Below are 22,833 nucleotides of genomic sequence, written 5' to 3'. Positions count from 1 at the left end.
TATCCAGTAATTTTTAAAAGTTGAAGTATAGTTGACTTATATTAGTTTCAGGTATACAGAAAAGTAATTCTTTTTGCAGATTATATTCCATTATAGGTTATTATAAGATAATGGGTATAATTCCCTGTACTATACAGTAAAAATCTTCGTTACTTTATCTGTTTTATTCAAAGTAGTTTGTATCTGTTAATCCCTTACTCCTAATTTGTCCTCCTTCCATCCCTCTGCCCTTTGATAACTATAAGTTTGTTTTTTAAGTCTGTGAGTCTGTCTCTCTCTTTTATGTACATTCTTTTGTGTTATTTTTTAAATTCCACATATAAATGTTATATAGTATTTGTCTTTCACTGACTTATTTCACTAAACATAATATTCCCTAGGTACATCCACATTGCTGTAAATAGCAGTATTAATATTTTACTTTTTAAAGGCTAATATTCCATTCCATATATATATATACACCATTTTAAAACTATCAAATGTCACTTCTTAAATTCAAAATGATGTCATCAAAAGATTTGTACAGATTTTTTTACTTCCTTGCAGAAATCACATATTGCAAAAAATTTTTTATTGAAGTATATTTATTTACAATGTTGTGTTAGTTCTAGGTATACAGCAAAATGGTTCAGTTATGTATGTATAATCTTCTTCAGATTCTTTTCCCTTATAGGTTTTTACAAAATAAAGTATGGTTCCCTGTGCTAAACAGTAGGTGCTTGGTTATCTACTTTTTATACAGTACTGTATGTATGTTAATCTCAAACTCCTAATTTATCCCTCCCCCACATCCCCACTTTGGTAATCATAGGTGATTTCTATGTCTGTGGGTTTATTTTTGTTTTGTATATAAATTCATTTGTATCTTTTTTTTAGATTTCAAACATAAGCAATATCATATGGTATTTGTCTTCTTCTGTCTGGCTTACTTCACTTAGTATGATAATCACTGCAACCATCCATGTTGCTGCAAATGACATTATTTCATTCTTTTTTATGCCCAAGTAATATTCCACTGTATATGAGAATCCCATGGACAAAGGATCCTGGAGGGCTACAGTACATAGCATTACAGAGTGGGTCACAACTGAAGCGACCTAGCATATGCATATATATAAATACACACACACATCATTTTAATCCAAGCGTCAGTGGACATTTAGGTTGCCTCCATGTATTAGTTATTGTAAATGCTTCTGCTATAAACATTGGCATGCACGTACCTTTTCAAACTACTGTTCTGATTCTTTCCTGATATATACCCAGAAATGGAATTGCTGAATCATATGGTAGCTCTATTTTCAGTTTAAGGAATTTCCATATTGTTTTCCATAGTGGGTTCATCAATTTACATCCCCATCAACAGTGTGAGTTCCCTTTTTCCCATATCCTCGCAGTTCAGTTCACTCGCTCAGTCACGTCCGACTCTTTGCGACCCCATGAACTGCAGTACACCAGGCATCCCTGTCCATCACCAACTCCCAGAGTTCACCCAAACCCACGTCCATTGTGTTGGTGATGCCATCCAACTATCTCATCCTCTGTCATCCCCTTCTCCTCTGGCCCTCAATCTTTCCCAGCATCAGAGTCTTTTCCAATGAGTCAGCTCTTCGCATGAGGTGGCCAAAGTATTGGAGTTTCAGCTTCAACATCAGTGCTTCCAATGAACACCCAGGACTGATCTCCTTTAGGATGGACTGGTTGGATCTCCTTGCAGTCCAAGGGACTCTCAAGAGTCTTCTCCAACACCATCCTCTCAAACACTTGTTATTTGTAGACTTCTTGATGAGTCATTCAGACAGATGTGAAGTGATACCTCATTGTGATTTTGATTTTCATTTCTATAATCATTAGCTAGAGTCTAACAATGTCCGACTCTTTATGACCCCACGGGCTATAGTCCATGGAATTCTCCAGGCCAGAATACTGGAGTTGGTAGCCTATCTCTTCTGCAGCAGATCTTCCTGACTGAGGAATTAAAGTGGGGTCTCCCACATTGCAGGCGGATTCTTTACCAGCTGAGCTACCAGGGAAGCCCCTAATAATTAGCTATGTTAAGCATTTTTTCATGTGTCTGTTAGCCATCCACATGTCCTCTTTGGAAAAATATCTGTTCGTGTCTTCTGTCCATTTTTGATGGGATTTTATTTTATTTTTTTGGCAGGAGGATGGGGCACACAGTATGTGGAATCTTAGTTCCCCAACTAGGGATCAAACCAATGCCCCATGCATCGGGAGCATGAAATCTTAACCACTGGACCACCAGGGAAGTCCTGACTCAATTTTTTTATATTGAGTTCTACGAGCTCTTCATATATTTTAGTTACTAACCTCTTGTCAGTCATATCACCTGCAAGTATTTTCTCCCATTCCATAGATTGTCTTCTTGTTCTATCTATTGGTTTCTTTTGCTCTGCAAAAGCTTTTAAGTTTAATTAGGCTCCATTTATTTTTGCTTTTTTTTTTTTGCCTTGGGAGACTAATCCAAGAAAATATTGCTACAATTTATGTCACAGAATGTTTTACCTATATTCTCTTCTAGAAGCCTTATGGCTCCATGTCTTACATTTACATCTTTTTATTTTTCTATCTGGTGTAATGTTCTGATCTACTTGTTTTGTGTGCAGCTGTCCAGCTTTCCCAGTACCACTTGTTAAAATGACTAATAATGCTTTGCCAGTTATATTTTCTCTGAATTATCCAATCATATTAATTTCACACAAAGGGAAGCAGTTTTTCCCCTACACTTACATACATAGTTTTTTTAAAACTGATGCATCCGCATGTGGAAATTTCCCTGGAGATAACACTACTCATCTATTCATAAGGAAAATCATTTCCTAAAGGTAACTGGTCCTTACTTATCAAAATCAGTTTTGCAAGTAAAGCAAAGAGATAATTTTTTGTGGGCCAAGTTAATTGGGGAAGCCCTGGATAGTGTGAGAAAGTGGAATAGCCATGACAAAACGAAGACCAAAGAATTAGCATAAATAAAGGTTTTATTGGTCAGTTTGGGTGACTGACAAACTGACAGACCTTCAGTTCACTGTTCCACACACCCAAGGTCCTGAGGTGGCAGGAAGACAACTAAGCCCATTAATACCGAGAAAGGATGGGAGGTGGAAAGAATCTAAAGGCCTCTGAGATTAATTAACAAGGCTACCGGGACCGGAACCAACGTCCTAGGAACAAATCCAGGATGGAAGAGGAATCATCCAAGGATGGAGGTGTTGGTGATTCTGGACCTAAGGGAACAAGTGATACAGGCTAAATGAAAGAGATTGGAAAGGGGCAAAGGAGGGCAGTAATGTTAAAGGGTAGGAGAGAAATGGTTCCCTTTCCCATGGAATTAAGAGATGGATCCCTTTGGTTTATATTCTTCACTTACCATCTCTAGGACTGCTGCCTGCCTCTTGGTGGGTTACCGTGGTCTCTTTCCGGCCCTCACTGTCCACCACAGTCCGGCGCTCCTCTACAGTCTACAAGGAGAAGTCCCCCCACCATATCCCTAACGTCACTAAAGGTGAGTTCACTGGTTTCTTTACATAGTCCCCCTTTCCAGAACATTCTCTGGTCACAGCTGCCTTTACCCGACTCTCCCAACTCACCCCATCTGGCTTAGTGATCTTGGTCACAGACACACTCTTGAAATAGGATTTGGGTTGGGGCTGCAGAACTGGGCCAAGACCCTCCTGAGAAACCTGGGAATCAAGATCTAGAAGGGCACAGAAAGGAAACAAGAAAGAGTCCAAAGCGAAGAAGGGGACAAACGTGGCGACAGAAATTTCAGCGAGGGAGACCAAAGGCTAGTAAATGTCGTGTCCCTCCAGACTCACCATTGTCTTCTCTGGCTCTAGAGTGGGGGGTCACAGGCCACGTATCATCAAACTGTAGAAGAAGCCAAAGTAGGTCAAATGACACCTTTCAATCTGAAATCTGAAGGGCCCCAGAACCCAAACTATTTCCAAGTTCCAAAACCACTTTTTTTCAGGAGAAATGATCCCAGCAGAATGGCTTTCTTTACTCACTCCTCCTCCTTCCTACCTGATTCATGTATTTCTCTACCAAAAAGCATTCCTGAACTGACACTTTTCTGTCCTCCTTCAACATTTCTGCTTTCTCCAAGCATCGTCTACAGTAATTTTTAACAAAAAGCAGAACTCCCATTTCCTACCAAAGAAAATCCTACACAAAGCTTAATATACAAAACAGACAAATACAACCCAAGTCTGTTAGATTCCAGCAAGGTTTCCAGTCCTTAAAGTCAGTCTCTCCACAGCTCCCACTTCAGGCCCAGATGTACTCACCCTATGAAAAGGTCTCTGGGGGCCCCAGTCTGGTGCTGGTTTGGAGGATTCAGATCTTGCATCACTTTCCAAGCCCCCACCAAAGATCTTGGGCTGGTGACTATCTGGATACTTAAGCATTGAGTCCCGAAGTGTCTGTCCTTCCTGCCGTCTCTCACCAGGTGTCTCTGACTCAGGACCTGGAAGTTCTGCAGAAAGGTGGCCGGTGGATGCTGGGAGTGGGAAAGGACTTGGGCTCTTTTAAATCTCCTTGAAATCATCAGCTTTCTCACACTTCCCAACCCCCCCCCGCCCCCCCCCCAACTACTCTCTGCAAGAAGAAACCACAGGTTCTTCCCCAGGAGCATCCACACACCAGGAGGGCGGGAAGGCAAGGTCCAGGCCCCCATCTCGCTGAAGATGTTATTGAAATCCCGTACTAGGTCATCAAAGCCGAAGTTATCGTGGAAACGCATTCCTCCTCCTGGGCTGAAGCTGAAGCCAAAGCTAAATTCCTCGGGGGACTGGGGACCCTCAAACCTCGAGTTCCCACGGCCCCACGTGACTCCTTCTTCTTCCTCTTCCTCATCATCTTCGTCTTCATCGCGAGTCATTCCTCCAAAAAAGGGATCTCTGTGGCTAGGGGTGGAGGCAGATTAGCCACCAAAATTTCAGCACTACTTAAACCATAACATCAGTTAACGCTCGACGAGTGGGACAAGAGTTGGGATCTGAGAGCCTGAAGTGAGGGTAGAGGACTCGCCATCGGGTTTGTTTTGCTTCATCAGTCAGTCCTCACCTCGTGCCCCGCCCCCGCCCCCAACGCTTCCCCGCGGCTTTTCTTAAGTGTTTCCCAGCCCCTCCCCGCCCCCAAGGTCTTGCTCACTTGTCCTCTACCCCGGAGCCCCATTGTCTTCCCCACCCGGTCCCCTGTTGCATCACCCTAGATTGGAGAAAGGCTTAAGCGGCTGTTTGTTCTCTTAACGACCGCCCTGGTTACTGTCGGGGGCTGAGTGTTGAATGTTGACCTTCTTTTCCGCAGGAGTTGTAGGAGGGTAGAAAAGGATGTTTTTCCAAAAACAGGGTGTCAAGGGTCAAGCTCCCCTCAGAGTACTCCCACCCCTCCGTGTCTGGCCGGAACCCGTTCTCACCTCCGAGGTCCAGAAAAGCCGAAAAAGCCCCGAAAGAGGTCAAAAAGGCTCATTCCCATAGTGGGACTCGAACCTTTGAAGCCCACAGCAGGTAGCAGCCGGAGCTACGCTGTCGGAAATTGAGCGTAGCGTCAGACCACGCTGCCGGAAAGCAAGCATGCGATCGCACTGTCGTAAAACAACCGTAAGCCGGACGTCGCTGAGGGGCGGGGCCGGCGATCCTATCAAATTCTAAAGGCTTTCTTTTGCCCCTACCTGCTCCCTGTGAAGGGAGCGGGCGTACTGGTTTTATTTCCCAACGAACACTTGCCCTCTAAGCCAATTCTTTTGGCCGACTAACCCACTCCAATAGGGTTTCGAGGGTTTGACGCTTGATGACACTGGAGACAGCCGCCAGAGGGCACCCCACCCACACAAATGACCCAGACCCTCCCTCATTGCACTCACCACACCCACGGACCCGTGTTCTGCCTTAAGCCACCTCGCTCCCTTCTTTCATCCCGTGCTTTTCGCCTGATTTGTCTAGTATTAGAGGAATGGACAAAATGTATCAAGCTTCTTCTACTTTAATAATGACATCCCCAGAGTAAGACACAGGAATGCATGGGTTTAACTTCATCTCTCCAGCTATTAAGTAGTTTGTCAAGGTAGGCTCTGTAACCATCAGAATACACTTTGTAAGAGAGAAGAGAAATCTAGTCAAGTTTTGGGAAGAAAGAATTTGGAGGTATAAGTATCCCCTTTTGCCTGACTCAAAGCCTCTCCCCCTCTCTGCCCCCACCTCCTTCCCAAACCCGGCCTTGCTCCAGCCGCCTCCTCTTCCAGGGTCTGGGTATTAGCTATGTGAAACGAAAACACTCACGCAGCAAGACCCACTGCTTCAGTTTTGCTAGCCAACAGTGCATGTTTTGCCTTCATTTCTTTCCAGTTCATTTGCCTGGACCCATCTAAATTAAACTTTGATTCTATTGATACAAAGTGATTTCTTTCAGTTCTTGCTTAATCCTCTCCCTTTCCACCCAGTATCAGCTATCCCACTCCCTTTCACTGCTTACAATCTGCTACAGATCTGAAGGAAATGAAGATTTGCAATGATTCTTTACAGGCACCTCTGTGAACTTTTTGAGGGAGGGCAAGGGAATCCCCTCAAGGGCAGCACATTAAGGTCAGAGGAGTTCTTAAAGGGCGAAGATTTCGTTTTTATTCCACCGCCTTCGGGGCCTGCTAGAGAAGGCCCAGTTGGTACAGTAATATTTATTCACCAAGCTGGTCATCGACGAGACTGAGGACATCCTAGACGGAGCAAGAATGGGCAGAGGCTGAAGGTAGAGGTTTTCTTTTTATATATACAAGACACATTAATCCATTAAATTTGAGGACACAGTACAAAAAAAAAAAAAAAAACCACTTCAACTAATTTATCTGACAATGCTGTTCATATTCATGACGCCATTTTTTGTTGTTGTTGTTGTGTTTCCTAATAATAAAGGAGGAGACTTAGGGCTGTTGGGCTGATATATATTTGGGGGTCCCCCCTCCCCACCTCACCCACACACCACCAGGGTGAACAGGAGGAGGAGAAGAGAGGGCAGGGCCCACAGCAAAGTTTCATAATCTTGAATGCAAGGGAGGAGGAAGAGAGGAAAGGAAGAAAAAAAAAAAGAGAGAAAATACAAATCCTATAATACATACAACAGAGTGGGGATGGTATGGGAATGGGACAGACATGAAGCTGAGGCATGGGGTGGGCCGCTGGGGGTGGGGGGTAGCGGAAGCCCCCCACATTCTTTTCTCTCTTTGATGCTGTTTCCATAGTTGCCAGGCTGAGAAGCCCTCTCAGAAGATGGGACCGGGAGAAGAGGATCGGGGCCTCAGTTGGCCCCCCAGCTGTAGCTGTTGTAGGCAGACTTGTTGGTCTGGGGCTTCTGCGGGATGGAGCTGGTCTGGCTACGTTGCCCGCTGCCCGTCTGCAGGGGAATGGGAGGGTGAATGGGGAGGAAAAAGATGTCGAGTTAGTGGGACAAATTTATGACATCTTCAAGTGGAGATTTAGAAATTGTTTTACTCTCCCATTCCCCTGGCTTAGAAACTACTCTGAAGCTTGCTTCTCAACCATCAGAAATTTGGTTTATACAGCAGTTAAGAGCACCTCTGACAAGTAAAAAAGCACCTATAACCATTAAATAAGGGAAAGATGAAAAGAGGGCAGGATACTTTTGGAGGCAAGATAGTGAAATCAGTTCTACTCATTTTCAATTCCACCTCCCCCCACCCTCAAACTCATCCTCTCCTGTTCCAGAAGGCTACTCTCTAGAGAGAATTATGGCCCCTTGGAGATGGGTAATCACAAGGTGATTTCACTTTCATTGATCCCTATAAATGCCTCAATTTGGGTATCTGTAGTTGACAGCAAGGAAGTCCTTACTCTAGCTGCCTAAGCCCACCTATGAGGAAGGGGGAGAGGTCACTTGCACCAACCCAGGGCTCCCCAGCCCTATCACACTTCACATCTGTGAGCCTATTTCAGGGAAGATAAGAGAGTCTGAGGCCCCAGGCTCCAGATGCTGCTCCAAGAATCCTTTCCATTCCAGTAACCAAGTGTTTCAAGAGTCAGGGAAGGGTAGAAAGAAAAAGAGAGCATTGAGGAGGGGAGGACAAGAGAGGAACGGGAGGCCAGAGAGCTCAGCAAGGTGTTTGTGTTTGTGTATCCCGACTTGTGACCGTGCAATCTCTTCTCTTCAAGTTCCCTGAGACTGTGGAGGTGAAATGGGGACTGAAAAGGAGTGGGTTCAAGCATATCATCATTCAGTTTCATTACCTGCTCCTCCTGCTGGCGCTGGCAACAGAGAATCATCTGCAAATATGGTAGCTGAGGCAGAACCAGGATATATGGAAAATAAAGGGACAAACTTTTGACAATAGAACTCCACCATTAGAAGGGAAAGCTATAATGTCAGGGAAGGGGGAAGGCTGGGAGAGGTTAAGAGGGGAGGTGTGAGCCAGGTCTGATGGGATGAGGACAACTGTGCTATGGGAGGAGGTGGAGGAGAAAGGCGCCAAAGGCATCGGGGGGAATGAGGCTGCCATCCGGCCCCTCCTCTGACGTATCCTTTGCCGGCCACTCGTGTTATGTGCGCTGTGTCTGTATGTGCTGTGTGCCCATGGCTGGCGCTGGGGAGGGCTGGGTGAAGGTGGCGGTGAGGAAGGGTAAGAAAAGGAAAGGGGAGGTAGTTTTAGGGATAGGAAGGAAGAGGAAGGGAAAGGAAAGACGGGGAAGGGCTATTACCTGGCCATCCTGCTGCAGGTGATGGTGAAGGATCTGGGAGTGCGGCTGCTGATGGGGAGTCAGGATGTGCATAAAAGGGGCAGGTGGGTAGGCAGCAGCTGTGGCCGGATTGATGGGCCCCCCACTTCCTAGGGCTGAAGGCAAGTTGAAGGAGGCAGCAGGAGTACCGGAATGAAAACCTTGTTTCTCAAAGGACTGCTATCCAGGAGAAGAGGAGGAGAGAGAGCAAAAGGATCAGCAAACTATTCCTTGGGATTTCTGAATCTAAGGTCCCCCACCCTGAGCGCAGCATGGCGTCACAGAGGAGTGCTGCACCTGAGGTCAGATAGTCAGGCCTCAGCCTCGGTTCTCGTCTGTAATAGCTGTGTGACCCTGGAAAACTGCTCCGTCTCTCAGCCTGCTTTCTCTTACATGAATCAGGGATGCTAGTAACCTCTTGGTTGTAAGGACCAAGTAAGAGGACTTGGTATGAGATCACTTTGTGAAATCTAGCATCATTCATGAACACAGTGAAATATGCTGACCACTATTAGCACAACCTCTGGAGTTGGGTAAAAATTAGAACTTGTTAGATATTAAAAAAAGAAAATGAATACACACTGAGGAATCTTGAGTGTTAATGGTCTTGGTCATGAAGCACTCCACCACAACTCCTAATACTTTACCTGGAACTTTTAATTATTTATGGTGTGTATGTGGGAGCAACACAGTACTAATCTGTGCATAATTTGGATACCTCGCTTTAATTACTGGGCTGTGTTGTATCCTTTCCCACTCTGTTACAGACTTACAAAGAATGGGAAGAACCACTTTCCTTTCATTCCATTCTGTTCTCTGAGAAACTTATGAAAAGGTTGGGAGTAAGGGGCCAGGAAAACGTGCAGTAAACGACATGACATCACAACAGTTTACCACACTCCACCTTCCTGTAACATTTTTCCTTTTTTTTCCAAGAGGGCTCAGTTTAAACTTCAAGAACTCACTCCCTTTCTAGTAGGATGGGTTTCCTGATACCTCTCCTAAGAGGACTGTTCTTGTTCAGTCTTTTCCCGCCCTTTGGCCATATGGCTTGTGGGATCCTAGTTCCCCTACCAGGGATTGAACCCAGGCCCATGGCAATGAAAGCGCCAAGTCCTAACCACTGGACAGCCAGGGAATTCCCATGTTCAGTGTTTTTCTATCACTGCAACTCCACCTCCTCGATGTCCATCTCTCTTTCCAGTTCTATCCAGAGCCAGGCACCTACCTGGGTTTTGGAGTACACAGAACCCGAGATATCTGGCACGCCTGTATTACTGGAGGTGACTGACACACCTGGGGGAGGAGGAAACAGACAGGAGGATTAGCTCTGCTAACTGCCTGGCCCCATCCCTGGGAGATGATGATGCGTGTGGCTTTTCTAGCTAGAGCACTGCAAGGGAATTTTGGTCTGTTTTTCCAACTTCATGTCAGTCCTGAGGAATAAGAGCTCACGACACAAAAAGGTTCTCTAAGGGGTTCTCTTGCCCTTTCCCGATGTATACTGTTTATGTGAGAGTGAGGGGTGTTGTTTTTGGGAGCACCAGGGAATATAGCCAAACTTCACTAGCCTATGGCTTTCAAAACTCTCTGTGCCAAAGCCCAACAGGATTGTATTAAACTTTTCATGTCCTTTTCAAATCAGTCAGCCCAAACTCCACTCAGTTCTGCAATCTTGCTGCTGAGTGGGCTCAAAATTCATGCCTCCACAGCATAAGCAAAGTGCTAAAGGAGCAGTTCAGTTCAACCCCCAAGAGCACTTTCATTCTCAGAGCCTCAGTTTACTTGGTCCAGCTTCCCTATTGTCTTGGTACTACTAGGCTACATACTTACGATTTACAAAGCAAATTTCCATTTACTCAATTTAAGCCTAAGTGTGGACAGGAGAGAGGGTAGACAGGGTTAGGCTCTTATAGCCTAGGTGGAACACAAAATCCAACTGTTCATTCTAGTTTACAATTTCAGCTTTTCTATGAGGTAAAAGCTCTAATCCATACTCCAGCAACTTATGTGTTTCCTATTGAAAAACTCCCTACCACCATGATGATTTTATGGAAAGCACAACAGTACAATTCCCCATTTTAATCTGTACTCCTTAAACTGAAATACACATACTGTACCTCCCAGGGTATGGGGCAGTAAGAATAGGAAAAAAAGCCATCAGGTAAAATAACCCAGCATCTTACTAGTGAAAACTGTATACAAATACTGAAGAAAAAGTAACTGAAATTTTACTAGGAATTTAAAGCTTGTTTTCTAAAGATCTGTTACATCTCAGAAGGTGAGATAAAACGAGACTTCAAAAAAACATTGCATTTCAGGCTGGGTCTTTGGATTTTCCTCTGCTGTTAGGAGAACTTTGATGAGTTTTTTAGAACTAAACTGACGGAGTCACACAACACAACACACACACACACACACACACACACACACTGATGGAGTCACAAAAGAGGAATCCTCCATTTACCCACAGTTCAATAGCGATCTCCATTCAAACTCCAAAATCCAAATACTCCCTAGACCAAGGCAGCCTTCAAAAGCTAAGCCCACCTTGGACAGCCACTTTAGAATCTTCCCAACAGAAGTGGCGTTTACCCTTGAAAACCCTCCCATATCGTAAGTCCAGACAGTTTCGGGGAGGAACAAACACTAACTAGGAAAAGTAAAGAATTACAGATACTAATGGATGGCTCAGTGAAGAAGAACCTGCCTGCCAATGCAGGAGATGCCGGGTCGGGAAGATACCCAGGAAGAGGAAATGGCAACCAACTCCAGTATTCTGTCCATGGAAATCCCATGCACAGAGGAGCCTGACGGGCTACAGTCCGTGGGGTCGCAGGAGAGTCAGCCACAACTTAGCAACTAAACAACAGAAACCAAGCATGAGAAAATACTTTCCCATCTTCAAAGTATCAACTCTACATTTCAATGGCACTGGAGTAAAAGGGGACAAAACAGGAACTAATCAGGTAGTTTTTTCCCCTTCCTTTTCCAGCTTTCAGGTGCCCATTTGGCAAATCACTGGTAACAGGCATAACTTTAAGAACAGGAGTTCATTTATGGAAAAAGCTAAGCTAACGAGGTGGTTTGTGTGGAAGGGTTGAGAGTAAGGTGTAATGGACAGGATAAAAACAGAACATCTCTGAGGGAAACCAGAAGAGACAATGACCTTTACAGTGAAGGTTCAAACAGCTTGCCAACACCCCTTGGTCATCCCATACAGAATGGGAGAAATGGCTGTTCTCAAGCCTAGTGGTAGGAAGGAATTTAGTTCCAATGTGCCCTTAACTGGTCTCATTCTTTCTAGAGGCTGGACTGGCTCAAAAACAGCTTCTAGTCTAGAAGCCTTGATTGAGCTACTGGTTGAAATAATTGGAGATGGAGAAAAACACAGAAGAGTGTAGTAGCCCTAAATGGCCTCAGTGTAAGCATCTGAGACGCTAGAAAATAACAGGCATTCATTTCCCTACCTATTGTTCACCAATTAGAAACCTCAGAGTTTTGCTTTCCTTCCAGCAGTCAACATCCCCAGGTTAATCCACACTCCCAAGCAGTGATGACCATACAAACACAATGTGGATGGCGGGGAGGAGAAACAGCAAGAAATCTCTCCCAGCCTGGCAACCCCTGAGAAAGCTGGGCACACTCAAAAGACAAAATTTCTTCAGAGGGCTGGGAACAAATACAAAGAAGGTCAAATATCTGGGTTTCCAGTTAACCAAGGACAGAGTTCTCACTGTCCAAGCTAACTCTATGAATGAAGGGCATTAAGAGGGGATGAGAATTTCCATAGTCAAGGAGGTGTTTAACCAAACCTCTCCCACACATCCTTAGCTACACCCAACAACTGCGAATTGACTAATATTCCACAATCCCTAAAAAGCCATCAAGGGACTCTAAGAACAATGTTCCAGGCTAGAAGAGTGTCCACAGCCCGAGTCATCAACTAGCTGGTCACGCAAGACTTTATCAGATCTCAGCCAGCCATGTGGCCTCTGGGAACCAGATGTGGGTACTAAACCTGGAAGATACTTTCATAACAACAGGTCTGAACACCATCTCTTTAGCCTTTCACAATGACATGACGCTAACTTTTCTGTCCTTTCCTCTCTGCTTATGTCAGAGACAAGGGGAAGATCTAAACTGAAAAGTGAACAGCTATAAGCAGCATGGAGAATGGAGAATTTTCTACAAACAGCTTTCTTTACCAACTAATCAACAGGCTGAGAACTGAGGCCACTTCCCTTCCCCCACCTTAATAGATTCACCATACTGAAAAGTTAATGGTTCTTTGACTATGCTGGGGTTTGACTGAAAAGGCCACCCTCCACCCACAGCACAATGTTGGCTCCTAGTGTCCAAAAGACATGCACGGAAAGAACGCCAGAGTTAGCTAAAGAAATACCACAGTTTATTGAAGACTACAAATATTTTGTTACAAGTTGAAACTACATGCCTTCCAGAAATCAAAAGCAACAGCAGGTGTGTGCATTGATGCTTCGGAGGAGGTGCTGCACCGCTTGAATTCGAAATGGGTAAGACAGGGTCAGACACATGGGGCAGAGGGAAATGAGGCAAGGGCAAGTTCAAAAGCCCAGAAGGTATCCACCAACTCATTCCCCCAAGCCACGCAGGCCATGGCCACAGCTCAGCAGGCTCTCCTCAGTGGTCTGGTTTCTGAAACAAGACTTCAGTGCAAATTTATACACACACACAAAACACAGCCCCCGGCCTTGGGCCAAATTAGCTCTCTGCCGTCCAGAAATGCTTGTAAGGGGGTGGATATTTTCTTCCTAAAAGGAATCAAATACATAAAAATAAATGAATTTAGAGGTTGATGAGGAATGGGATGACAAGAGCCCTCTGTGGGGTTGGGAACTGGGGGTTCTCAAAGGGTTGTTATAGGTTTCTTAAATCTTAGGGAAACAGCTGGGATTTCCAAAATCCGGTAATGCCATCTTCTTATATTACCAATCATCTACCTCTTAAAATTCTTGAATCTGGTCCAGTTAAGACCTAAATCTAAATTCCTGTAATAGGGCCACTCCAACACAAGAGCTTGTAAACCTCCCTACCAAGGACTGGGGCTGACCTGCTGAGAGAGAGGGGTCCCTAGCCACAAGGAGTCTGGGTATTAACGATTTAATCTCAGTGAGTCATCTCAGGATTTCTTTACTTCGTATCTCAACCCACTGTAAGTCATACAACACAGTTCAAAGCTCCACCTGATGATAGTTTCCAGACTTACTGCTCTCTTTCTCAGCTCAGTTTCCCAGTTACTGAAAAACCTTGGACAAGTTTAACCATCTGGAGCCCATACAAGGGTGAAGAACACAGATGTAGCTCCATCCAAACCACCGTGAAACCATAACTGAGCTAAGAATTTTAAAGAACAACCCTCAACCTCGACCCCAAGCAATGGCAACCACTTACTCTCCATACACATCTACAAGGCACTGAGAAAAGTAGACAGAATTATTTTATTCAAAAACTCTTACTTCCTGTCCCCCAAAAACAGACAGTAGGTGTCAGGTATGAGAGCAAAGGATAGGATAAATACCTTTTAGGTCAGCGTCCATTCAGAGGATCCCCGTATTTCCCTCCCTGCCGTCAGCTGTACAATGGACTTTGTGAAAAAACCAGCCACACAAATGAAGGAACCCAAAGGTCCAACTCTCCCTCTATTGAGCATTTGTGCCCTACTCCCTTCTTTCATCATCTTAGGCCCTCTAGATAGGGAATAAAACGAGGGGCCACATGAAGAAAGTTGTACTATGAAGAGATTGCAGCCAAACCTACCACAGCATGCTAGCTAAGAATCCATTTAACTCTTCTATTCACTGAATGAACGTATCACCTACTGTACTTACCGGTACCTTAAATGTTAACACCTGGCCCCACTGAAAGATCTCAGTAAAGTCTTGTGTAGATTTGGGTGGGCCCCTTGCTTCCCACCCAAAGTTTAGGCCAGCCAACATATTCTAATAGCCAATTTGTGCCCTAGGGCATTCTCATCATGAGTAATGAATACGTGTTCTACTATTAAGCTCCTCTGTTGGTGCTGCTCAGACAGAAACCCAAGTCAGACAAACATGAACAATCATACCTGGAGCAGCAGCACACCCTTACCAGCCCTATTTTCTCAAGCTTCGAATCTTCCTCCCTGAAACTCATTTAATAACATCCCAATGACAGCCAGGGTCAAGGTGAGCTTACCAGTGTTGTATCCATGAGACCCATAACCACTTGGCTGTTGGAAAGGGGTGGCTGATGCATTCACACTGACATTCACACCATGCTGCTTGGAAGAGGTAGGAGCCACCTGAAGAACAAAAGGCCAGCACTACAGTGAAATGGCGGCAAAGTACCATTTTAACCCACTCCAGAGACTGGGCATTCAAGATGGCTACCCATCCTGAGGCAGGCTGTCCCGTTTGCTTAGCAAAATGGCTCAGGGAATGAATGACAGTCTGAGGGAAGCAAAGCTATACATTGCCCCTTTAGCTAATTCTGACAACACGTAGTCCCTTACCCCAATACCACCTATCCAGCCCCAGTCCCTCTCCCAGGCCAGAAGTGGAAATTGTTCCTCCTTATTCATTATTTAAAAGTCATCTAGCTTTGAAAGTAGCTAGGATAGTGTCAAGGATTCTTCACTACAAGTAAAGACCAAGTCCTAGCACTTACAGGGAACACAGCAGGCCCATACTGGAAGGTGCTGGGGAGGCCAGGAACCCCTGTGTAGTATGGCAGGCTGGTGTAACTGTAGCCAGGAGGCAGCGCCGGGTTCAGGAATGTCTGCTGCGTGGTGTGGTGAGTCTGCGTCTGGTTCTGTTGGGGTTGGGCCAAGGTTGTGGCTGGGGCCGGGGAGGAGGCATCCCCGCGGCCGAACTTTGTGAGGTCACCTGTGAAAGGAGAGGCTCAATATATCTGCCTCTTTTACTCCCCACATCAATGTAGAATTACCTCTTCTGATTTCACATGATCCAGGAGAGCCTTGGTTAACGTTCAATTCTGTGAATTTTATTTTTTTGAGGCTCCGTTTAGCGTCGCTCAGGACACACTCTGCACAATGCCAGTCAAGGACTAATAACGCACGGCTGTGCAATGCTGTGGCAGAGACAAGCTTCCAGAATAAAGCTCCTATGTGGTTTCTCTGCCCACCTGTGTTCTTTCATCTCTTCCCTACCCCACCCCCTACTTCCTCTCTCTGCTTCTCCTCCATGGGGAAAACTCCGCATTGGACCTGAAAAACAATGATAGTCAATAAGGACAACAGGTCAGGCCTATAGCCTGGCAAGGCAATAAGACTGCCATGTAAGTAGGGAGCAAGAGCAGAGATGAGCAAAGGAAGGCCAGGTCAACCACTGTACTTATTTTGAATCTACCGACCCTCTACCGACCCTGATTCATGACATCCATTTTGTATAATATTTCTGTCAAAGATCTTAATTAAGGTGAAAACTGGATCTACTAATCAGGTTTCTGCTACCAATACCAACACAGCTTCCCTTTATTCAGCCCCATCCCAATCCTACCAGAATAAGGGTTGCTGGCCAGGCTACCATCCCTCCCAGTCAGCGGAGTGGTGGGTGTGGGAAATGGGATGCTGTAGTAATCCTGAAAGAAATAAAAGAGAAGAGACTCAGTGCCACTCATTATTGGCATGACACATCGTACAAGATGAGAAGCAAGAGAATGTTGGAGAACTGCAGTTCATCCAGCCATTAATGAGCTGGCAAGAGCTAGCACAAACTCCATATTACTCTTGCATACACTGTCCCCCCTGCCTGGCCACAGGGATAGTCAGGCAAGGTCTACAAGTATGCCCACCAGGAAAACGCTCCAAGTCCATCAGTACCAATAATATTCTAGATAAATCCTAAACCTCTAGATATAATCCCTAATAGTCTATTACTACTGAGAAAATACATCTTCCTTCTAGAATTCATCAAAGTGTGTGAGACATAAAGGAAGCTTAAAATATGTTTAATTCAAAGATGTCACAACTTTTTTTAAGTGACTTTCTTTTTTTTTAATTTTTTTTTAACTTTACAATATTGTATTGGTTTTGCCGTATATCAACATGAACCCACAACAGGTATACACGTGTTCCCCATCCTGAACCCTCCTCCCTCCTCAAAGTGACCTTCTGTTAGAACCACTCTCTAAGTACATCCTAATATATCTTAAAGTATGTATATGGAGGTATGCGTTGAGAAAAAGCCAAGTCTGTGACTTATCAAGTAAACATCTGGAATACTTCAAACATTAATTTAAGATCACTTTCTTTCCCTGAGCTCTATAACCATATACTCACCAATGGAAATCTTGTCTGAAGCATCTGCAAGTCATCATAACCATATACCTGTGGCTGAAAGATACAAACATGTAACAATATTAATGGGAACTGGTCACGACAGTAGCAAACCAAGGAGCTAAGAGACAAAATAAATCAACAGAACTTTCATCCTCATTCATGAGAAAAAAGAGGACATAGATTATCTCCTTCATTTTCTTTAAGAAATGAAATGCAAAGAGATTACATGATTCATGAACGGCCTTAAAGTTTTCCTTGAGCTACATAATGATTCAACTAGGCTGTCCTCTGGGTAGCAGTGGGGTACATAAGTCACACATGAATAGTTAACTTTATTTTACCACTCTTTTTCTCCTTTAGCCTTCAAAATATGGCTTAAAATTTATCTCTCTCAGAAAGGATTCACATTTTACTCTATTGGGTACTAAGGTAGTGTGTTAACTATTTAAAAAGTGCTACTGGGTATTTCATTTGTATGATAATCTAAACTCTCTGAAGGCAAAAACAGGTTTTTTGGGGGGAGTATTTACAATGCTGTGTGAGTTTCAGGTGAGTAGGTTCTCATATACCCACTTTTTTTTTTTGATCCTTTTTCCATATAGGCCGGAGAAGGCAATGGCAACCCACTCCAGTATTCTTGCCTAGAAAATCCCATGGATGGAGGAGCCTGGTAGGCTGCAGTCCATGGGGTCGCTACGAGTCGGATGCGACTGAGTGACTTCACTTTCACACAATGCAGAAGGCAATGGCAACCCACTCCAGTGTTCTTGCCTGGAGAATCCCAGGGATGGCAGAGCCTGGTGGACTGCCATCTATGGGGTCGCACAGAGTCGGACACGACTGAAGCGACTTAGCAGCAGCAGCAGCCATATAGGCCATTAGAGTACAGAGTTGAGTTACCTGTGCCATATAGTAGGTTCTTATTTTATATACAGTAGGTATATGCATGTCAATAGCAACCTCCCCGTTTATCTCTCCCCTCCTGTATCCCCTGGTAATCATAAGTTTGAAAAACAGGTATTTTAAAAAAATGTTTTTAAATAAATATCCTTCATCTTAATAAGCACTGAATACATGAACCTGACACAAAACTCAGCAAGACAAAAGACTACTCCTGTCATTCACCTATGCTCAGAGAACCACGGACTAACTCAGGGAACTCTACTCTCATCGGGTCAGAGCCAGCACAGACCCCCAGGGATTAGGAATCAATCCAACTAGAGAGAATAATTTTCCAGGAAACTGTGAGGGATTCCAGTTAGGCACTCGGGCCTTCAGCTTCTGAGGCCCAGTAATTGTTCCACACAGAGAAAATACACAACAGAGGACCTAGTCTAGGTTGAGTCCTTCCTCTTAAAAAAAATTATTTCCCCCTGAACTACAAAGATTAAAGACTACACATGATAACCGCTCATTTATTATGTATAGTCTTCCACCTGAAGTCACAGCAATAAAGACTAGGCATACCACCTTCCTCTTTTGGAAAAGATCATTCAGTCTCACTTACCGGGTAGGCATGTAACAGCCCTGGAGCCATAATATATGGATTAGGCAACAATGGCGGGACCCCAGGAGGGAGGTTGGGAGGAGCTTTTCCTAAAAGAGAAATTATATTTTTATCCTGTCACATCATTACTTTGCTCCTCCATCCCAAAGGAAGGCAATTCAACTTCTACACAGGGTTACCTGAAGTCGTAGCAACTGAGCTTCGAGTGGAGGCTGTGACGGTAGAGTTGCTGCCTAGGCTGAGGCCCAAGCTACTGCCACTATTGAGACTGGAGGAGACACTGACCACTGGCGGGGGAGCAGAGACTGTGCTGGATGTGGTGGAGAAAGTGCTGGAGGAAGAATGGAGATTCGCCTCACTCTCCACGCTCGTGTGCTTCAAAAAGGCAGTGCAGTGGAAAAGAGGAGGAGGAAACAGTGATTAGTCTAACAGGTCAGGAAAGACATTCCCTTCTGTTGATTTTAGCACACCAACTTCCCAATTAAAGAGGCTGAGGAAGGGTACTGGGCATCCTTTGCCAAAGTAACTAGAATAAATGATTAAATACTCTCCAGCTACACATTCTCCAAGATTTATCTGGTAAAGATGGTTAGCAACGGACCCACTGCACATTATCACCCTGTTCAAAAAGCAGCAGAGCGAGTAGGGACAAACTCCCCAGAAACCAATACTGACTGCCCAATAAGGAGACAAAAGATAAAGTTAGGTCTGAAAAATACATTATAAATGCCTCCTCGCCCACTCTTCTTCGCTAGGCTAACACAACAGACAAGTTCACAGGCTAGAAAAAAGTACAAATTCTAATGCATTTAAACCTGACATAGTGTACTGGAAGAAAGAGAAAATCCTAAGAAAGCCTTAGTCCTCATTACCCTGTCCCAGGCTTTTGACAAAACAGACATGCTTTCCCTGAAACAGGTCCTTTTGAAGTGAGTTTTCTTCCTTACCATCTCAGCTTAATTCCACAAGTATAGCTGTCACAAAATCACAACAGTGAACTTAATTCTTTAGCTCAAAGTGCTCATCTGGCCTTTACTTTCATAGGATGCCTAGACTCAAACTGCTTATTTTCAGGACTCAGGTTTGGCAAATCCCGGAGTGAGAATGGCTGTATCAGTTAGAAAACAATGTTCTTACAGAATTTATCACAGCATACATAGCCCCACCCAGTTTCAGTGTCTTTAAAAAAATTTAAAAAGTCGTATACTAAGGAAAGCCATTTCCAGGGCTTTAAGAATTGGCCCACAGCTCTGCAGTATTTCTGGATTCTTCTGCCTTTCTTGGCTTCAAGTATACTTTTACTCCTTTTCCTGCAACCTTAGATCTGTTGTCATTTTGCCACCTCATGAAGAAATTTTCAAGAGTTGTTTCTTGGGAGAATCTTATGGTTGGATAATTGTTTGAATGTAATAAGACCACATTTCCTTTTACCACATTCACACTTACCAAAAGAGTGGATGTTGAAGTGCGCCCAGAAGATGTTGATGACGAAAGGGTATTCTGCTGAGTAGATAACGTGCTGTAAGGATAAAGTGGTTGCCATTAGCCACAGTGCTATGGTTATTGCCTGACGTGGAGCTTCAGTCAACAACTGGGGACTAGGCTAGGGACTTCCCTAGTGGTCCAGTGGTTAAGAACCCACCTGCCAATGCAGGGGACACAGGTTCAATTCCTGGACTAGGAACTAAGACCCCTCATACCTCGGGGCAACTAAAGCTCATGCACTGCAACTACTGAAGCCCACATGCCCTAGAGCCTGTGCTCCGCAACGAGAAGCTACTGCAAGGAGAAGCCCGCACACCACAACTAGACAGTAACCCCGACTCCCAGCAACTAGAGGAAACCCATGTGCAGCAACAAAGAACCCGTGCACTGCCGTGAAGACCCAGTGCAGCCTTAACAATTAACAGAGGCCAGACACAGAGAACTAATTTGTGGTTGCTGAAGAGAAAGGGATAGAATTGGAGTTTTGGGTTATCAGATGCAAACTAGTATATACAAAGAACGAACGAACAATAAGGTTCTACTGTACAGCACAGAGAACTATATTCAATATCCTGTGATAAACCATAATGCAAAAAATATAAAAAAGAACATGTATATGTATAACTGAATCACTTTTCTGTACAGAGAAATTAACACATCATAAATTAACTATAATTCAATTAAGTAAAAAAACAACCCAGGCAAAAAAGGCAGAATATGGGACCAAACAGATCTGAGATCGTAAGGTCAACACAATAGTCAGCAAGGGGTAGTGAGCAGAGCCCAAAATAAGAATGGGTTTTGAAAAGGGAAAAAAGCCTCCTCTGTCTTTACTTCCCATAGCTTGTAGGTCATCCACTTAGATAATGTGGTCTCTGCTAGGCAGAGAGGGTAAGACAAAACCAGAGAGCTCTGTTATTACTATTCACCAACCCAAACCTCCATCCTCACCCCAAATCACCTGCTGTGTTGTGCGGTGGTAGTATTTGGAATCTCCTCATTGTGGCTCAAGCCACCCAAGGAGGATGAGTGCTGATTGGTTGTTGTCAGTAAGGAAGCTGCAGATACCGTTTCACTGAGAGGGGGGATGCCAGAAGTGGAAGGTGAGTCAGATTTCACTGCAGAGCCCGTAGCACCTGGAAATAAAGAAAGGAATTCACATCATCAGAGGAAGTTAAGAGGTGACGACAGTCCTAGGCTGTCCTGAAGATAAGAGTGTGAGTGTGTAAGATATTTAGTAATGGACCAGTAGCATTTAGGTGCAATCTTTTTTTTTTTTTTAATTCCAAGCATTTCACAGCACCAACCAATGAAGGAAACCAACAGAGAACCTGAAACTTAGGAAGGTTTGAGATTAAACAGCAAGGTAGAAAAAAAATCAAGCTAAGAATAAAACCAATAGTTTTGATCACCGAGGCAGGGGTCTTTTCATGACAATCTACAACATGCAAAAATATTGAAAGGGGAGTAAAAACACTGTAATTTAGAGGAAAAAGCCTGGAGGACCCTTACCTTCAACAGATTGCGTGGTCTGTAACTGCGTGGCCTGCACAGAACTGAAGCCATTCTGGTAAGAAACAGACAAACAAGAATAGATTGTTAGTACACCGACTCAGTTTAATTTCTGCCAACCAATTTCTTTCAGAGAAATTCTGCAAGTTAACAGAAGGATTAACATAATGTACACAACCCAAAGGAAAAACAACAAAAATTTAAAAACATGAATGGATAAGCAAGCTGTGGTACATATACACAATGGAGTATTACTCAGCCATTAGAAAGAATACATTTGAATCAGTTCTAATGAGATGGATGAAACTGGAACCTATTATACAGAGTGAAGTAAGCCCGAAAGAAAAACACCAATACAGTATACTAACGCATATATATGGAATTTAGAAAGATGGTAACAATAACCCTGTGTATGAGACAGCAAAAGAGTCACTGATGTATAGATCAGTCTTATGGACTCTGTGGGAGAGGGAGAGGGTGGGGAGATTTGGGAGAATAGCCCTGAAACATGTATAATATCATGTATGAAACGAGTCGCCAGTCCAGGTTTGATGCACGGTACTGGATGCTTGGGGCTGGTGCACTGGGACGACCCAGAGGGAGGGGAGGGAGGAGGAGGGAGGAGGGTTCAGGATGGGGAACGGGTATACCTGTGGCGGATTCATTTTGATATTTGGCAAAACTAATACAATATTGTAAAGTTTAAAAATAAAATAAAATTTAAAAAATAAATAAATAAAAAATAAATTGCTATAACCTCTTTGGAAAAAAAAAAAAACAAAACAATAGAAGATATACCGACCCTGTGTGACCCAGGGCAATAAGAGGCAATGCCCAAACTGCTGAAGAGATCCCGAACCCCAAACAGATAAAGTGAAAGTGAAGTCGCTCAGTCGTGTCCGACTCTCTGTGACCCGTGGACTGTAGCCCACCAAGTTCCTCTGTCCATGGGATTCTCCAAGCAAGAATACTGGAGTGGGTTGCCAAAATCCAATGATCCCTTGGGGAGGATGTGGGAGTAAGACAGTTCAGCCAAACCACTTATTCTGCTGGCTGCATCTGACAGTCACTCCACATTTCCTCTGGCATATGCTGTCCCCCTCACCAAGCCAAGACATAGCAAGGTGAGGTCTACTGATATGCACTCAGAAGTCTAGCAATCAGATTTTCCAAGAAAATAGGTACTGGAGACTGATTCTACTAGAGAGAATGAATCTTTAGTGCAAAGAGAATGATCTTCTAGCTCTGAGTCTCCAGGATTAGTGCAT

The 22,833-nt window shown here is 44.2% G+C and overlaps 2 protein-coding genes and 2 non-coding genes across 29 annotated transcripts in view; all 4 read right to left on the bottom strand.

Annotated features, from left to right (window-relative positions):
* Positions 1-2,981: 2,981 nt before the first annotated feature.
* HAX1 (HCLS1 associated protein X-1) lies at positions 2,982-5,742 on the bottom strand. Its single transcript, XM_005898646.2, has 7 exons — positions 5,438-5,742; positions 4,663-4,925; positions 4,308-4,495; positions 3,837-3,888; positions 3,609-3,715; positions 3,389-3,479; positions 2,982-3,245 (listed from the first exon to the last, which is right to left on the bottom strand). The coding sequence occupies exons 1-7, from the start codon at positions 5,494-5,496 to the stop codon at positions 3,160-3,162; spliced, it is 846 nt and encodes a 281-aa protein (XP_005898708.1). The 5' UTR covers positions 5,497-5,742; the 3' UTR covers positions 2,982-3,159.
* A 489-nt stretch (positions 5,743-6,231) lies between these two features.
* The window catches only part of UBAP2L (ubiquitin associated protein 2 like), a 47,677-nt gene continuing 31,075 nt past the window's right edge, over positions 6,232-22,833 (bottom strand). For 7 of the 26 annotated variants that reach the window (XM_070367221.1, XM_070367219.1, XM_070367218.1 and 4 more), the window contains 13 exons: positions 21,566-21,620; positions 21,015-21,189; positions 20,015-20,087; positions 18,748-18,943; positions 18,569-18,657; positions 17,062-17,115; positions 16,280-16,361; positions 15,429-15,646; positions 14,958-15,063; positions 9,970-10,037; positions 8,724-8,921; positions 8,256-8,306; positions 6,764-7,404 (listed from right to left, as the gene is read on the bottom strand). In XM_070367221.1, coding sequence (XP_070223322.1) covers positions 7,309-7,404; positions 8,256-8,306; positions 8,724-8,921; positions 9,970-10,037; positions 14,958-15,063; positions 15,429-15,646; positions 16,280-16,361; positions 17,062-17,115; positions 18,569-18,657; positions 18,748-18,943; positions 20,015-20,087; positions 21,015-21,189; positions 21,566-21,620 — 1,461 coding nt within the window. In that variant the 3' untranslated portion in view covers positions 6,764-7,308. Of the gene's footprint in view, positions 6,731-6,763; positions 7,405-8,255; positions 8,307-8,723; positions 8,922-9,969; positions 10,038-13,130; positions 13,535-14,957; positions 15,064-15,428; positions 15,647-16,279; positions 16,362-17,061; positions 17,116-18,568; positions 18,658-18,747; positions 18,944-20,014; positions 20,088-21,014; positions 21,190-21,565; positions 21,621-22,833 lie in introns of those variants that run through there. The other 19 variants (XM_070367225.1, XM_070367228.1, XM_070367234.1 and 16 more) reach the window with 13 other exon arrangements.
* On the bottom strand, positions 16,438-16,572 carry LOC138987342 (small nucleolar RNA SNORA58). The gene has a single exon (XR_011463828.1). It is a non-coding gene; the product is annotated as a small nucleolar RNA SNORA58 (small nucleolar RNA).
* Positions 22,574-22,710, bottom strand: LOC138987343 (small nucleolar RNA SNORA58). The gene has a single exon (XR_011463829.1). It is a non-coding gene; the product is annotated as a small nucleolar RNA SNORA58 (small nucleolar RNA).

This window comes from Bos mutus, chromosome 3 (genome assembly GCF_027580195.1).
Source record: "Bos mutus isolate GX-2022 chromosome 3, NWIPB_WYAK_1.1, whole genome shotgun sequence".
NCBI classification, from domain to species: domain Eukaryota; kingdom Metazoa; phylum Chordata; class Mammalia; order Artiodactyla; family Bovidae; genus Bos; species Bos mutus.
The sequence above is the reverse complement of the archived record's forward strand: the minus strand, read 5'-3'. Positions and strand labels throughout refer to the sequence as shown.